The sequence below is a fragment of the Phytophthora cinnamomi genome, assembly GCF_018691715.1.
Source record: "Phytophthora cinnamomi strain GKB4 chromosome Unknown Contig10, whole genome shotgun sequence".
In the NCBI taxonomy this organism is placed as follows: Eukaryota; Oomycota; class Peronosporomycetes; order Peronosporales; family Peronosporaceae; genus Phytophthora; species Phytophthora cinnamomi.
Genome location: NW_027150943.1, coordinates 380,343 through 396,803, shown reverse-complemented (window position 1 = coordinate 396,803; position 16,461 = coordinate 380,343). Strand labels below are relative to the sequence as shown.

Here is a 16,461-nt window from a genome sequence, read left to right as displayed (position 1 = left end):
CAGCGCAGCGATGACAAAGGACGCTACGCCTCAGGACGCCAAGACCAGCGCCAGCGCGCCGCCTGCGAGCCCCAAGAAGCCCGCCGCCAAGAAGAAGGGCTCGGTGGTGCCGTTACTGCTCTCGGCCGCAATCGTCGCGCTCGCTGCGGGCGCCGCAAAGTACGCGGATGTGCCGCTGAGCGCCGACGGCCTGCAGAGCCTCGTGGACCAGGTGTCTGTCCAGTTCGGAGCCAAGCCCGGGCTCGTGTCCTCCAGCACGGAGCGCGTCCCGGACAAGTACGAGACGGACATGGTGGACCTGGAGGTGCGCCACCTCGTGAGCGAACTCAAGTGCAACGACTCCGACTACTCGGCCGCGACGCTCTTCGACGGCAAGCTGTTTCCCGTCACGGAGCCCATGGACGCCCCGCAGCCCATGACCGACGACCGAGTCTTCTTCATGCTCAACGGCGCCAACGACGGCGTCTACGTCGCGTGGAACGGCCAGTTCGAGTGCGTGGGTCAGGCGGCCGAGGTGGCGGCGGCGTGGCTGGGCGCCGACCGCGACGTCATGGTGAACGGCGTGCGTCTGTACAACCAGATGGGCTGGCCCGTTCGCAACTCGGAGGAGCTGAAGGAGACGAGGAACATTGTGCACGTGCTGCTGGACTTCCAGTTGTGGCAGTGGCCTGGTATCAAGAAGGGGTACAAGTATGTGTTGGAGGACGGTGTGACGCTGACGACGGTTGGTATGAGCCCCAAGGTATTGGACGTGGAATTTTTCATCACCCAGGAGGAAGCCGATAAGGTTATTGAGATTGGATCGCCAAAGCTTGACCGATCGAAGGTGGACGGCAGCAACTCGTCCAAGGTAGTGACCAAGTCTCGAACGAGCCACACGGCATTCCTTCCGGATAGTCTGTTCACGCGTGATTTTCAAAAGCGGTCTGCCCGAGTGGCACGCCTCCCCAGTCCGTCATTTGTGGAGCGCATGCAGTTGGTGCGCTACGCTGCTGGTGAGTTCTACCGCCAGCACTTTGACACCTTCCACTCGCGCGAATTCCTTCCGAAGGGCGCGGAATCCTACGAGTTCGATGACTATGTGCAGTGGGCAAATTGGGCTGCTGAGAAGCTTCGCGGTCTGGACCAGGCAAAGGTGCCTGAGGAGTTCCGTGAAGGCGGTCCACTCTTCCCGAATGCCGAGGACCCCTTGGTCTTCCCCAATGCTCTACTCGAAGTGTTCTATGACTACATGAACACTACCAACAAGTTCAAGGCTCTGTTCGATACCGACTACGACGAGTGGATTCGCACGAACGTAGACCGCGGCGCTGAAAACTTGATCAAGGACTTGATGGAGGAGAAGAGGCGTCCGTCGTACCTGCCACGCATCATCGACACCTGGGAAAACAAGTTAGGTCTCGGCGAGCTGCACTACACGTTCCCAAAGCATGACACGAATTCGGTGTCGCACTTTTTCCAGTGGGTTCGCTGGGCCAAAGAGCGTGTGAGTTTCCTCGGAGATAAGGCGCCGGCCGTTGCTCGTCCCGATGGAGACCTCTACCCCAGGTTCACGGTGGAGTTCCAGGAGATGCTGGTTGGCTTCATTCTGGACGACTACACCAAGGGCTTTGTCACGCGCATGACCAACCCGGAATGGTACGACTGGATGGCGCTCAACCGCGGCCGCAACCACGTGCTTTTCCAGGTGATGCAGGTCTGGCCGCAGTTCGCCGAGCTGGCGATTCGCACATGGGAGACGCGCGTCGGCAACGCCCCCGAGCTGCGTTACAAGCTTCCCGAGTACGTCCAGCACTTCCACCCGCAGCGCTACGTCACTCTCTTCCTGTACCTGAACAACCAGACCAAGATCGGCGGTGAAACCGTGTTCCCGTTCTCGCTCGACAGATACTCGGACGAGAAAATCGTTCGCGACGGCATGGACGAGTGCTCCACGGGTTTGGCGGTGCCCCCACTCGGCCTGCATGCCTCGTTGTTCTATGTGCAGACCCCGGAGGGAATCCCCGACGTCATGAGCCGCCACGGCGGCTGCCCGCCTCACGAAGGTGTCAAGTGGGGCGCCAACTCGTTTATGTGGGACTCGGACTCCGAGGAAGGCGCCGACCTGTGGACCACCAAGTAAGTTCGTCCATTCCTAGCAGTAGTGGATCACAGGGCGATGAATCATCCTGGGGGTCGGTTGTAGTCCTCGGTACATGCATAACCTGCAATCAAGTCTTTGTTTCGTTGGTGTCGTTCGCGTTGAAGTGCTAGACGCTCGCCATGCCTTTTGGCTCGTTTCTGGCCCGTGGAAACGGTTTTCCAGCCCTACGCCAGTTGTTCATCGTGAAAAGCCTCTGAACACGCGCACGACTCGAGCACGAGCATGACGAAGGAGGCGGACAAGGCCCCCGAGGCAGAAGCATCCAAGGCTGCGACCAAAGTGCGCGACTCAGGCTCGTTCGTCCTGAGGTTCCTGTCGTTGGCAGTAGTCGGGCTCGCGATCGCCAGCGCCTGGTTCTTCCAGCAGGGCGAGGAGTTCGATGACGTGGCGTTGAGAGTGCTGAGAGACACCGGGCTGCTGTCCCGGATGCCTTCCAGCGTCCTCGATTCAATCGGGTTCCTGCCAGACAAGTACGAGTCGGACATGGTGGACCTGGAGGTGCGCCACCTCGTGAGCGAACTCAAGTGCAACGACTCCGACTACTCGGCCGCGACGCTCTTCGACGGCAAGCTGTTTCCCGTCACGGAGCCCATGGACGCCCCGCAGCCCATGACCGACGACCGAGTCTTCTTCATGCTCAACGGCGCCAACGACGGCGTCTACGTCTCGTGGAACGGCCAGTTCGAGTGCGTGGGTCAGGCGGCCGAGGTGGCGGCGGCGTGGCTGGGCGCCGACCGCGACGTCATGGTGAACGGCGTGCGTCTGTACAACCAGATGGGCTGGCCCGTTCGCAACTCGGAGGAGCTGAAGGAGACGAGGAACATTGTGCACGTGCTGCTGGACTTCCAGTTGTGGCAGTGGCCTGGTATCAAGAAGGGGTACAAGTATGTGTTGGAGGACGGCGTGACGCTGACGACGGTTGGTATGAGCCCCAAGGTGCTCGATGTCGAGTACTTCTTGACGCAAGAGGAGGCCGATAAGATCATCGAGCTGGGCTCACCACACCTTGATCGGTCGAAAGTGGACGGCAGTAACTCGTCCAAGGTAGTGACCAAGTCTCGAACTAGCCACACAGCGTTTCTTCCGGATGACTTCTTTACGAGAGACTTTCGTGTCCGGTCGGCTCGTGTAGCTCGACTGTCAAGTCCTTCGTTTGCGGAGCGACTCCAGCTCGTGCGCTACAACGCAGGAGAATTCTACCGCAAGCATTTGGACACCTTTGCTTCGCGCCAGTTTTTGCCAAAGGGGGCGGAACACAAGCTGGGGTTAGATGCGTACAAACAATGGGCAAACTGGGCTGCAAACAAAATTCGTGAGCTGAGTGCTGAGCGAGATATCCCTGAAGACTTTCGTGAAGGCGGGCCACTGTTCCCGAATGCTGAAGATAACCAGCGCTTTCCAAATGCGTTGGCCAAACTATTCTACCCTGCAGCTAACGCTAGTAACTTCTTCAAAGCTTTTGGAGATGAAGCTTGGCTTTCCTGGCTGGATGAAAACGTCAATAACAATGCTCTCGGGGTCATCGACAGCCTCCTCGCCGGTGACAAGAAACCCGAATATCTTCCGCTTCTCGTCAAAGCTTGGGAGAGCGCATTGGGGTTACCAGAGCTACATTATACCTTCCCGAAGCCTGAAGTGAACTCGGTGTCGCATTTTTTCGCGTGGGTGCGTTGGGCTAAGGAGAGGGTCGCCTTCTTGGGCGACGAGGTTCCAGCTGCAGCCCGCCCATCGGGAGAGCTTTATCCGAAGTACACGGTTGCGTTCCAAGAGCAGTTGCTCGGACTTATCCTCGACGACCACACACCCGGACTAGTCACGCGCATCACCAACGCTGAATGGTATGACTGGATGGTCGAGCACCGTGGGGAGAACCACGTCCTGTTCAAGGCGCTGAAGACGTTCCCGCAGCTTGCGGAGCTAGCGATCAAAACATGGGAAACTCGCGTCCACGCACCTCCTCGGCTGCGATACACTCTGCCTGCATACGTCAAGCATTTCCACCCGCAGCGCTACGTGACCCTCTTTCTGTACTTGAACAACCAAACAAAGATTGGCGGCGAGACGGTATTTCCTTACTCGGTCGACCGGTACTCGGATGAGGAGATTATTCGAGAGGGAATGGACGAATGCTCGTCGGGGCTGGCCGTTCCCCCACTCGGTCTGCATGCCTCTCTCTTCTACGTTCAAACACCCGAAGGTGATGTCGACCTAATGAGTCGACATGGCGGATGCCCACCCCATGAGGGCACCAAGTGGGGCTCGAACTCGTTCATGTGGGATTCGGATGCTGATGAAGCTGCGGATCTGTGGACTACAAAGTGAAGCTGATACTGCATGTTGGCTGGGCCAGCCGAACAGGATTTCGAAATGAAGCAGAAACTGCGCCTAGCCGCAGCACATCATTGTCCAAGAGGACACTGTACCGGCCTAGCTTGTGTGTACAGTGTAGTCAGATCGGCTTTTGGACCTTGAAAAACTGAAGTGAAAAAAGTTTATCCATGAAGGTTGTGAAGGTGTACCCGTGCAATTGGCGCTGTGTCGCCATCGAGCCGGTATAACCTTTATACCTATACTATACAAGAATGCACGAAGTAACGCATTCCATCCTCGAGTTGGCTGGCTGCCACTACAGTTGTGACTGATTCAGACGGAGTTTTACCACATCGGGTCGCCCCAGCAGCCCCCAACTCATGCGTAGACAATGTGATGATGCCTGACCACGACGAGTCCCTGTGTCGAGCCGGTCAAAATGTGTGTACTACAGTACTTGAGTACGGCGACATGCGCATTTTAGACTTTTGCAGAACTTTCATGTATTTTACAACTCGAGTTTTGTCGATGGTAACGGCAATTGAAAACAAAATTCTATTCCGATAAGGGAGCTGCAGAATCTCTGCGTGTTGATCGGTGTGCGCGCACCTCTGGTGGTTGTGGAGATTGAAGTAAACACAGTGGTCGGAATAGTGAAGAACGAAATCAAAGAGGCAGCAAACCCCACTTTGGAGACGATCCACACGCAGTTGATGAGTTGGACACCCCAGCCAGCAACACAACGACCCTGTTCCTGGCTCCGCCGAGGGCGCCGTGTTCTGAATGGTTTCTGCGTGACTGGGAAGGCACTTCGGTGAACTTCGCGAACCTGTTTCCCCCTGAACCCGATTCCGACTACCACCTCAACTTGCGCGTGTCTTCCGACGTCATTTCCATGGAGTGGTGGATCGAGTTGTACCCGTCCGAGCTGTTTGAGGTGGTGGGGCGAATCCCGGCGGAGTCGTCGACGCACTTGGTTTTCACGGAGAAGGTCGTTGGGTCCATTCCCCGAACGGCAGCATCAGTGATGCCATCGCTGACATTTGCTGCATATCGAAGGGGTCATCGACGAAGCGGCTCCATACGTGGCATCCGAGCGGCTACTGCAGCTTTGGTGGAGGAGATACCAAAGTGGCTATTGTGGTGGACGTGACCAAGTGGGCAACAAGTTGAAGGGCTCCGGGATGTACCACTCGGATGGCACATTTTTATGATAAATATGGGTTGTGATGTCGAGCGTCCAAAACCCGTTTTAAGTGTACGGGAAAAGGCAGAGTGTTCCATACATATAGCGCATCGAACTCAAATATTGTATGTTATTGCGCAAAACCAGTAGTAGCGGCTTTTCGCCAAACGGGTTTTGCACACGTGTTCCGCCGGGCCTTGCCTCTACCCGTAGCCGGAGCCACTGGCCCTGGAATCGTGCGGCCAGGGGGGCCTTTGACTGCACTTTGCTTAGCCGACAGACCAAGAGAGACTTCTGTGAGACCATGCTCGGCCGTATCGCTCTCCGCAAGGCGGCGCTCCGCTCGTCCAAGCTGGCGTCGGCCCAGACGCTGCGCCCCATGGGCCTGCACACCACGGGCGTCGCCCGCAAGCAGGAGGAGGCCTCGGAGGAGATCGCCGTCCCCACCGAGGGCCTGCTGGACCAGGCCGGCCTCACGGACTGGAAGATCTCGGCCCCGATCATCGGCGCCCTGGCCATCCCCGCCATCTCCAACCACGTACGCTGCTCAGCTCCCCTCTCTCCTTCTCCTCCTCGTAAAACTGAGGCTAATTCGTTCCCCTCCCGCAGTTCTACGTGCTGAACGAGGAGTCGCAGCTGGCCTGCTGCTTCCTGCTCTTCTGCTCGGCCTCGTACAAGTTCGGCGGCGAGATGATCGCCTCGTTCTTCGACGAGCGCGCTGCCGCCATCCTCGGGTGAGGACTGATTGGGGCGGAGATTTAGACAGGAGGGGACATGTCTGACCTGGTTGGTTGTGTGTGCTACGCAGTGAGCACAACGCCGTGGAGGACGCCAACCTGAACCTGGCCAAGGAGACCCTCGAGACCCACAAGGCCATGCTGAACATCCACGAGGACATCGCTGCCGTGGCCGAGGCCCACAAGGAGGCCGTGGCCCTCATGTGCGAGGTGCAGGCCTACAAGCTGCGCCACAAGACGCGCGACACGTTCGTGAAGAACCTCGAGTCGATCCGCGAGATCGAGGCCAGCTACAACCTGGAGCTGCAGAAGAGCATGGTGGAGAGCGCCACCAGCAAGGTGCGCGCCGTCGTGCAGAAGGGCGACAAGAAGCTCAAGGACGCGGCCTTCAAGCACGCCCTGGACATCCTGGGCAACGCCGACGTGGACGAGAACAAGGAGGACGACGTGGCTGCTCTCTTCACCCAGGAGCTGCGCGCTTACGCCGCCGACCTGGAGGCCAAGCAGGGCCAGGTGGTCACGCTCACGGAGGCGGAGCAGAGCGAGCTTCAGGCCGACCTGGACGCTTACATGAAGCGCTTCGGCCTCGAGGACGCCGACTTCAAGGCCCCCAAGGAGGTCAAGCTCGAGCTCATGTAAGCTGCTGTCGTTCTCTGACCCGACCGTGCATGCAGTGCAGTGCCGGCGGAGCCAAGTGCGTGCCAGTTAGCAAGAGCCCCCCAGAATCCTGGCCTCGGCAGTTTAAAAATGAATGGACCATCCATCTACTTGAGAGAATAAGCAGACGGCAGAGTGACAGTCCACATCGCACGCGTCCAGCATTCCATGTTAAGTAACGGGTCCATCATTGCACAGGTCCACCAAGGTGTCCATCGCGTCGAACGGTAGTCTTGCCCTCAAGATCAAATATTCCATTTAATTATGAAGGATAACACTACCGTAACAACAAAAACTCAAAACACACACCACGGTAGCTTTATCAGTTGCCCGAAAGGGGGGGACATCAACTGCAGTTTCATCGGACAGTTGCAACATAAGGGTGCTTGTGTAGAAACAATACACCGCGCGGAGCAAAATATAACTGGCAGGCCACTTTTGAATTCATCCTGAAGGACGCAAGTGATCAAGAAGGCGAGGAGACCAGGAGACCAGGAGACCCAGCGAGACAGACACAGCCATGGGCCGGAGGAAGAAATCCACCAAGAAGATCCAGACGCGCAAGAAGCAGGTCGTCTCCACCGTGTTCAAGTGCCCCTTCTGCTCTCACGACGAGGCCGTCGAGTGCAAAATGTAAATGCTGCCGACGCTGCACTCCCCCCAACACTCCCCCTACTTGTTTTACTAACCCTTTTAACCTATTGCGCAGGGACCGCGAGCGCAACATCGGCCACTTGTCCTGCCGCGTGTGCACCGAGAGCTTCCAGACCCCCATCCACTGTACGCTGCCCTGTGGCTGAGCTGTAAGAGCTTCTGTGGAGACTGTGCTGACGCCCGCGTGGCTGCTGTATGCAGATTTGAGCGCACCCATTGACGTGTACACGGACTGGATCGACGAGTGCGAGGCGCTGAATGCATAGGTGCGAGCTGCAGCAGCTCCCCCACTCGCCAGACCAGGCAGGCTTCGACCCCTGCGCCGCTCGCAGGGGAGGGAACAGGCGACGACCAGCACATATGAACCGGCCAACAGCGTAGCCGCAGCGAGCCCTGCGAGATAGAGAGGGCCACCCCCGTCGTCGGCTGCCTGAGCACGGGCAGCTCGCGGGTCTGGTCTGGTGCCACGCGTTGCGCGAGGCCCGAGCCTTCCGACTCGAGCTGGTCAGCAATGCCTCGGAGCCGACGCAACGTGAACAAAGTTTTAGGTAAATAGACAGGGTGGACTGAGGCACTGATGATTGTCGTTTTTCGGTGGGTTTTGCTGTATCTTGAAGTGTTGTTATCAGGTTGGCGGACGCAAGTTAGTGGCTCTCCTTTTGCGGCGCGGCTTTCTCTTTCTTCTTCTTCTCCTTCTTCTCGCGACGGCGCGCTTCGTCGGCTTCGCGGAGGCGCTTGCGCTCCTCGAATTTGCGGACCCGGGCAGCTAGCAGTTCGCGTCGGCGGGTGAATTCGTGGGGGTCGTTGCCACTCTCAGCTAACTTGTCGAGTTTACGTTGCTCCTTCGCGATTGCCAGCTCTTCCTCGACGTCTCGCAGCTTTTCGGCCTTGCGTTGCTCTCGGGCTGCCTCGGCCTTAGCCAGTTTCTCCTGCTGAGCGAGTTCGTGTTCCGCCAACTTGCGCTTCGCGTACTCTTCAGGATCTTCGTCCTGCAGACGTTCAAGTTCGGCCTCTTCCTCAGCGCGCTGCTGCTCTTGTTGAAGTCGATGAGCCTCGCGCTCGGCAGCCTGGCGGCGCGCCTCAGCGCGATGAAGTGCAATCGTGCGGCGTTCGTCCTCTTGCTGCATATTCAGAATCAAATTCAGCACTCCAGCATTGAAGATGAAGTCGCGACACAGCGCGGAGAAAGCGGCGAACTCAAGTGGTGGTCTCTCGTCATCGTCTTGTGCTTTGTTGTCCTCGAACAAGTCCGGTGCCAGGTATCCCAGCAAGAAGTCGAACACGAACTCGTCTCGGAAGTAGGCCACCCGCTGGCGGTGTGAATCCGGGAGCACCTTCCACAGCTCGGCGAAGACTTCGCGAAGACTTGTCCGCAGCTCTTCCGGGCCTCGTTGTCGTCTGCGGTGTTTACTGCGCAGCTCTTCCATGCGCGCTGCCTCGGCGAACTGATGTTTCTCGAAGAGCACCTCAAGCGCTGCCGTAAACTCGCGACCGTCTTGCAGATATCGTACCAACGACGTTGTATCCTCATCAGACTGTGCTCGCATCATGACGGTGTCGTCCCAGAAAACAATCTTGCCCATGGGAACGTAGTTCACCCACCAGGCTGGGAATCGTCGGTATTGGTTGACAGGGTGAGCAATATCCACTTGGCCATCGTCGACGATGAACTCTGTCTCAATGCTTGCCGATCGTATCTCTTCAGCTTCTCGTGCTGCACTTTGTGGCTCATTTTTCTCACGAGCGATGACAGCGTGCGTCAACAGGTAGTTTTTGCTGGCTACGATCGAGTGAGAGAACGTGAAGCGTTCGTCTCGCATTGAACCGCCCAGGAAAGTGGGGCACGCGGTACCAGCGAGTGGCATATCGCTGAAGTCTGGTTCTACACGTGCTGTCAGCGGGCCGACAGTAAAGTTGCGAACGGATAGTTTCGTCTCGCGATCATGCACCATTGTTTCGAGCCCAGCACGCATTCCACCGCTGAGGACGATCACATCGCGGCCACGATGCTTCGCTTTCCATCGGAAAAGCAAGTTCAGCAACTGCTCCAGCTGCCGGCGGCACGAAACCCAGTGCTGCGTTACTGTATGGCGATCGTACAGCTTCCAGCGACCTGAAGCCTCCTCCTGACCAACATCAACTCCTGACAAGGCAGCTTCCTCACGCATAGCGTCGACGTATTTTGCGTCAGTAAGAATCAGCGGAAGCTCCAAGCAGAGCACAAACACCATCACGACTTTCTTTTTCAGAGCCTTCTCCAACTGCATCCATTGCTTTTCACTTATGACGGCACGTTCTTGTTGGGTGAGCGGAGTTAGGAGTCGGTTGTTACATGTTACGACGTCATCGCGAGGCGTACTGCGCATATCACACATAAAGATCCCCACCTCACCAGTCTGAATGAATTGGGCAGTGTCCACACGCTCGGAAACGCTTTCACCAACCGATTCGCCCTCGTTTTGATCCTGATTGTTTGCTTTAGAACCTTCGTTATTATCCAAGCCATCGCCTTTGGATGCTTCAGGAACGTTGATTTTTCCAACTTGTGCATCGCCACGTGTAGGTTCTTCTCGAGCTTTATCTTGTTGCTGGTCGGGAATGATCTTAGCTGTAGCAGTTAACATTTCGTGGGTAGCCTCCGATTCTCGAAGCATTAGCGAAATCTGGTAGTCTGCAACAATCTGTTTAGCTTCACAAAGCACAAGTTGTGCAGCTTTCGTGTAAAGAACTTCGTGATTCCGAAAAAAAGGCGCCACGTCCGTCTGTGAGCGTAGGAACCAGTTGCTAGTATGTGCTAGTGTTTCTCGTACATTTGGTATATTCCAGCATAGGTGATAACGCTGCTGCAGCCGTTGACGTACTTTTCGACGCATTGATGTCAGCTCCGTATCAATCTCACTGTCCGCGAGACCTCTGCCTCGATGTTTCAACTCTCTACGCACCCACTCGAAACACTCGAATGCAGCTTCGTGCATGGGCACCTGGCCACCTAAGTGCAAGAGCATATTTAGTCCACACCACGACACTTGAACGCGTTTTCGTATTGCTGCCCATAAACTATCTGATGTCTCCTCCATCTGCTCCGGGAAGTTTGAGCTAACAGCCAAGAAATTGAGCGCCGTTGAAGAGCTTGACGGTGTGTGAAAGCTCCCGCGACGGCTTTCAGAATTTGCTATACCCTCGAAGCGATAGACATAGCGACGTTCTGGTACTAAGGACGTGATTTCAAACACTTGGGGGTGATATCTGGTCAGCGTTTGCACGACATGGACGTCTTGATTTGCCAGAATGTCCGTCACGACGCAAACGACGTGTGCATCTGCGTTGACTTCAAGTAGAATAGGCACTGTAAACTGCATTTTTGCTGGATCGCCAGGATCACCCTCAGCAAGCGGTTCGCCAACTTCCGCTCTGGGAACCTCGCTAAGCACCATTCGACCAATAACGGGACCAACAACAGCTTTTGGCAAGGATACCCGAGGTGGGAAAAATCGAAGGGTTTCGTCAAAGAAGCCTCGACGATAATCAGTGACAAAGCGATAGCTGACAAATGTTCGACAACGTGCGGGTATACGAGTTGCCACTTCAATATCAGCTGACGACTGTTTTTCTCGTCCCGCTGCAACCGAACTGGACCCAGTTACCGCAGAACTGGCAGTGCTAGTGATGCTCCGATACGAAAACCGCTTGGAGAAATGGCCTTTGGATATTGTTGCACCCTTCGCGGCTACCGAAGCAGCTCCTTTTGCTTTCTTTAGGTCTCGGTGAAGCAGCTCACGAGCCTCACTGATGGAACCTACGCAAGTAAGTTTAAGGCTTTCACTGATCTTTTCATCCGTCACTTCGAAAGCGATGGAACTTCCAGCTGTGCGGCAACATATCACAGCGACATCTCGACGAACTCGATCAGCGAATTTCCAAGAAAACAACTTCTCGAATAACTTAACGATTTCGGAGCGTAGAGCAGGAAACGTTTTCGATCCACCCCAAGCCATTAAATCACCTGAAATTACCAAAACCAGTTGCTGAACAGTGTTCTTGGGTCTAGTGGGTGCTGCCCGATTTTGCGCAGCCTCGGAAGTTGTATTTGAAGCCTCCAGAGCTTCGTCGATAACCTTCCAAGAGGCGACAGAAAATATGCTAACTGTTGGTATACCGCTTGGTTCGTCTGTCGCTCGCGGGGCCGGTGCAGATACATTGTTTTCAGCTTCAATCGCATTGCAGTACTGATACACTTCATGACTAACATTGGCTGCAACGATGCGGTTGATTCCATACGTGGTGGAGAATGCGGATTTGTTACCACTGCTCTTGCTGCCATACTTAAGCTCTCGCTCTGCAAGGTCGGCCCATAGTTGATTTTGGTATAGCTGCCACAGCTCGAACGCGACTCCTCGTAGTATTGCCACCACACTACTCAAAGTGATATCGGATAAGCTGCTGTACTTGCTTCTGCTGATAATACTGCGTAAATTACTTGGACTGAAGTAAAGATCTGAGTCGTCGTTTAAAAGCATGAGGTTACTGCAGTATCCAAGCAAATGCTTCATCGGTGGCATCCCCCAAGCGATGCGATATACCTCTTGCATACGATATCGCAGCTCTGATCGCAGGAGACTAAACTCCTCACTATCTTCATCAAAAGTACCACTCTCCACATATTTTGCTAGACGAACCGCGAGACTAGCGAGCTCTTCGTCAGTGAAAGCTCGGCTCATGTCCACTTGACCGCCTAGGTGAACCAGCATTTGTGGGCTTGAGAGAGGTTCAGATAGATGTTCGTCTTCAATGCTGTGCCAGGGATTAAAATTTTGTTGTCCCTCGTCACCGTAATCACCAAGATAATCGCCATTGCGGTGACTTCTTTCCCCAGCTAGCTGGGCGTTGAACGAAGGTATACCGTTTGCGAGAATTCTGGACCACTGGGAATTAGACTGAAGGCTTGATGACAGCAAGTCTGCGGACGGTGCAGGCAAAAAATCTATCATCGAGTTACAGTTTACCACAAGCCATTCTGACGCCAGTGATACCCAAGCTGGCGTGAGGACATGCCCCAACACCGTGTCTTTACTTTCCAGCAAGCCCTGTAGAGCACACGAAGACAGTTTAAGTAAATCTACTCAGCATGAAATATAGATTTGCTCCTTACCTCAAAGTTGATAGCATAGCGGGTTCCTGGCTGGAGGCCTTCCACTTTAAGGATTATTGGCGCAAATGCTTCTACGTTGGTTCTTGAAGAGTAGCTACAGGAGTACATAAAATGTTGGAGGCTCACAACAGATAAACACAAAAACCAAGTGTGCATACCTTTGGGACGTCGCAGGATCAGTCAGTGTGCAGACTAGATGTGGCACTGATCGGTCAAGCTCAATCAGAATTCTCGCCGTTCTGGGGGTAACCCGGCCAATTATGGGGCCTAGGATAAGTCTTGCTTCACCGTGGTTCTGCACGTAAAACTTCACATCACTTGAAGCACCAAGTGGATGCGGGACTAACTCAAGAGCGCAGTACTGTTGAGATTTTGTAGCCCCCTTGGGTATCTCTTGCTCAATCGAGTAGCGGGTCGACAGACTTTTGTCAGCAAAAGCGGGAATTCTGGTTGTAGCCTGATCTACCCACGAGGGTGACGCTGACTGGGAAATAGGACCCACAACGATCTGCTCAAAACTACGTTGTGTCGAGATCTCTTTAATCTTCATTCGCGAGCCATATGCACCGCTACAAACAAATACGACATGAAACCTGGGATGCTACCCAAAAGCAAATACAGCACCAGCGTGACGTAAGCAAGTGCACCCACAGTGTACCGAAACGAATATGCATGTCGATACCTCCCCCAGCTTGCGAAATATTAGGCGGAGTAGGCGCGTTTGCTCATTTGGATACAACCCCCACGACGTGACACCCATCTCGCCTGTGCTAATACGGTTGCGGAAATCAGCTGCATCGTTTTTCACTCTCAAACGTTGCTCCCACATTTGCATAATCTCTTCGCTTTCTTCCCGCTGCGATATCAGCGGGAGGTCACACATAATGACAAGAGTATTAGGCATGTCAGTTAGACTTACTTCCTCACCGTTAGCCGAGTCCAACCAAAACTCCAAAGCCTTCCACTGGGATGCCGACAGCAACGTTTCAGAGAGCTGAACAAACGGTGTTAATTTCGAACTACCGAGTACCGTCTCAAGAGTATCAATCATAAGCACGGCTACACCTTTTTGGAGGCGATACAAATACTTCTCAGACGGTAAATCGCTGTGCGACCGAAAATCGCCAACTTCCTCATATTCCGCCAAAATCTTCTGAACCACTTTAAGGAACGACACAGGGATATCTTCTTTTGTTAGGAGTGCACGCAAAACACCAACACTTGGAAACCAATGTCCTCCGCGTGAAAAAAGTTGCTGACTTCTTGGTGTACTCCAATGCTGGCGTACGCATTGCCTTACGAAATCCACCAAATCCGCAGCTCGATCATTTTGCTGGTTTTGAGCAAAAAGCCGATACATTCGTTGGAGTTCGTGTGCCAAGGCAACGACGCATCCCAAATGCACTGTGACATTGGCTTGGAGTGAGCCGACCAAAGGTAAGTAATTGCACGACACGTTTCCCAGATAAGGAGGCGATATACCCGACAACACGCTCTCTTCTGTTACACCATCCAAGAAACGATCCTCTGACACTATCACCAGTCGAAACGCCGGTAGATTTTCAAGCGGCGTTTGCAAAACTCCAAACTCTTCGTTTAGTAGCCCCTGACAATGTTACACCAGCTTAGTAAATCGTTCTTACTAGCAAATACTCGCATTCAACTCGAAGTCAGCGTACCTGGAGCGATAAATTGTACGTGCGCCCTGGTGTCAGTTCTGTCAGGGTGAATATGGTCGGACGGAACGCTTTCACTCGCTGAATGGCGCGATGCTCTTTTAAGCTGATCCGGTCGACAGCCACGCAGGCAATATCGCCCTTTGCATCACACTCGATGAGGACGCGGGCAGCGCGAGACGACACACAACCGACAACAGGGCCTAACTGCATCAAATAATGATGTCAGAGCGCAAGCATTTCTATAGACGCGAGTGTTGTGATAGCTTACAACTCGGCGAACTTCACGCGACCCGTCTAATGGCACGGGCTGCGCTCGGAAGAGAGCGTATCCCACCACCACAGTCAAAGCACCAGGCAGCAACAACCACAGCTCAGTGCTACCAATGTGACCCACCACCTCCGAACCTCGTCCTACTGCTCACCTGTCCTGCTCCTGGTCCCACGACAGCCCCACTCTTCTCCACCCCCCTATCCAACGAGCCAAGGTCGACATCGCTGTGACGCCCGAGCGATCCGACCTCCAGTCTCTCCTTGTGCTCCTGCAGCGCCTCCTTCATCTCCCTCACTGCGTCGCACGCAGCCAACAGACAGCCGATCCTCTCCAGCAGCGCCCGGGGCCTCGGGTGGAACACGCACCACTTGAGGAACATGGCGAGCGTCATCTTGTCGCCGTCCTCGAGCCCCACGAAGTCGAAGGCCTCGTACGCGAGCGCCATCGCGTCCATCTCGGACACGCGGTCCTCGTCCGGGACGAGCCCGAGCCGGTGGAGCCCGCCGCAGCACGAGCTGATGACGAGCGCCAGCTCCGCCTCCACGATGTCGTCCTCCGTGTCCAGGTCCACGAGCGCGAACACGAAGCGCGCCTTGTCGGCCAGCGCGCCCTGCGCCAGCGCGGTGGCTGTCGTCAGCAGCGTCAGCAGGTCCACGCGCGGCCTGGAGGCGCAGCGGAACGTGTCGAAGAGGAAGTCCACGTGCCGCTCCTGCGTCGGGAACTCGAGCACGCACTGCAGCTCGCGCCGCGTGAGCGCCATGCCGCCCTCCACGCCCTCCACGTTCACCCACGTGCGGTACACGCGCAGCATGCGCTCCAGCCGCGGCAGCGCCAGCAGCGCGTTCAGCGCGCGGGCGCGGTCGAGCGACTCCATCGCGGAAGGCGCGGCGAAAGATACATGTTGAAGGGCAACATTACGTTTCGGTACATAAAATCCCATTGTGTTTTCATGATTTTTGTGTGGCAAAACGTCCTTTATACTAGAGGCGAAGCTTTAGTCTGGGAGGACAGTGTGTGTATACATGTAGTATAGGTAGGTTGTTTGGACAGCAGCACGAGGAGTCATCTCAATACTCCATTCGCAAGAGTGGCAAAGGGTTTACTTACTACATTAGGGGTAGTCATTGCCAGCAGCAGCAACTATTTTTTTTTTAATCAAAATGTTTATTGACCAATCGCGAGCCGAGAGCTTTGAGCACCCATGGCAGCAGCAAAGATTTCAGACGCCACGCCCGACAGCGCGCCAGGAGCAGGGGAGGGAAAATTAAAAAGCAAGATTAACTCAATAATTCATTTAATGAATTATGGAGTTTATTGCTAGCATTGCGATGAATGTTGAGACGAACTTCGTCAACTGTGAATTATTTAGTTAATTGCTAACATTGCGTCGAATGGTGAGACGAACTTCATCAACTGTGTAGACATTCCACAGTAAGCGGTCGCAGTGGAGTAAAACGAGCGTCTCGAGTGTAACTCGTTCCATACTCTTACGGAGGTCGTTGGATATCAGCTTAGTGCGTGAGAATAGACGTTCATGAAGTGGGAGGAACGTACCCCACGTCCACGTAGGCACTGCGCTTCGTTATCTTGTGTCGCTTGAAGGCCTGAGCGACGAAGGGCGTGCTGGTTTCGCCACCTTGGTCCCCGTCACCAGTTTTAGCGCCATCGGCACGAA

The 16,461-nt window shown here is 54.9% G+C and overlaps 4 protein-coding genes across 4 annotated transcripts; 3 read left to right on the top strand and 1 right to left on the bottom strand.

The window, feature by feature from the left end:
- Nucleotides 1-2,365: 2,365 nt before the first annotated feature.
- IUM83_05626 (Transmembrane prolyl 4-hydroxylase) lies at nt 2,366-4,465 on the top strand (the record flags this gene model as incomplete). The annotated part of the gene is made up of 1 exon (XM_067929773.1): nt 2,366-4,465. One exon carries the CDS (start codon nt 2,366-2,368, stop codon nt 4,463-4,465), a length of 2,100 nt encoding a protein of 699 aa, XP_067798263.1.
- A 1,478-nt stretch (nt 4,466-5,943) lies between these two features.
- Nucleotides 5,944-7,015, top strand: IUM83_05625 (atp synthase subunit mitochondrial; the record flags this gene model as incomplete). The annotated part of the gene is made up of 3 exons (XM_067929772.1): nt 5,944-6,177; nt 6,249-6,373; nt 6,448-7,015. The coding sequence occupies 3 exons, from the start codon at nt 5,944-5,946 to the stop codon at nt 7,013-7,015; spliced, it is 927 nt and encodes a 308-aa protein (XP_067798260.1).
- Nucleotides 7,016-7,553: 538 nt separating this feature from the next.
- Nucleotides 7,554-7,953, top strand: IUM83_05624 (transcription elongation factor 1; the record flags this gene model as incomplete). Its single annotated transcript, XM_067929771.1, has 3 exons — nt 7,554-7,666; nt 7,743-7,813; nt 7,889-7,953. The coding sequence occupies 3 exons, from the start codon at nt 7,554-7,556 to the stop codon at nt 7,951-7,953; spliced, it is 249 nt and encodes an 82-aa protein (XP_067798261.1).
- A 378-nt stretch (nt 7,954-8,331) lies between these two features.
- IUM83_05623 (Neuron-specific calcium-binding protein hippocalcin) lies at nt 8,332-15,660 on the bottom strand (the record flags this gene model as incomplete). The annotated part of the gene is made up of 10 exons (XM_067929770.1): nt 8,332-9,967; nt 12,707-12,771; nt 12,837-12,930; nt 12,995-13,437; nt 13,519-13,692; nt 13,756-13,800; nt 14,293-14,442; nt 14,516-14,719; nt 14,784-14,822; nt 14,938-15,660. The coding sequence occupies 10 exons, from the start codon at nt 15,658-15,660 to the stop codon at nt 8,332-8,334; spliced, it is 3,573 nt and encodes a 1,190-aa protein (XP_067798258.1).
- Between the last annotated feature and the right edge of the window lie 801 nt (nt 15,661-16,461).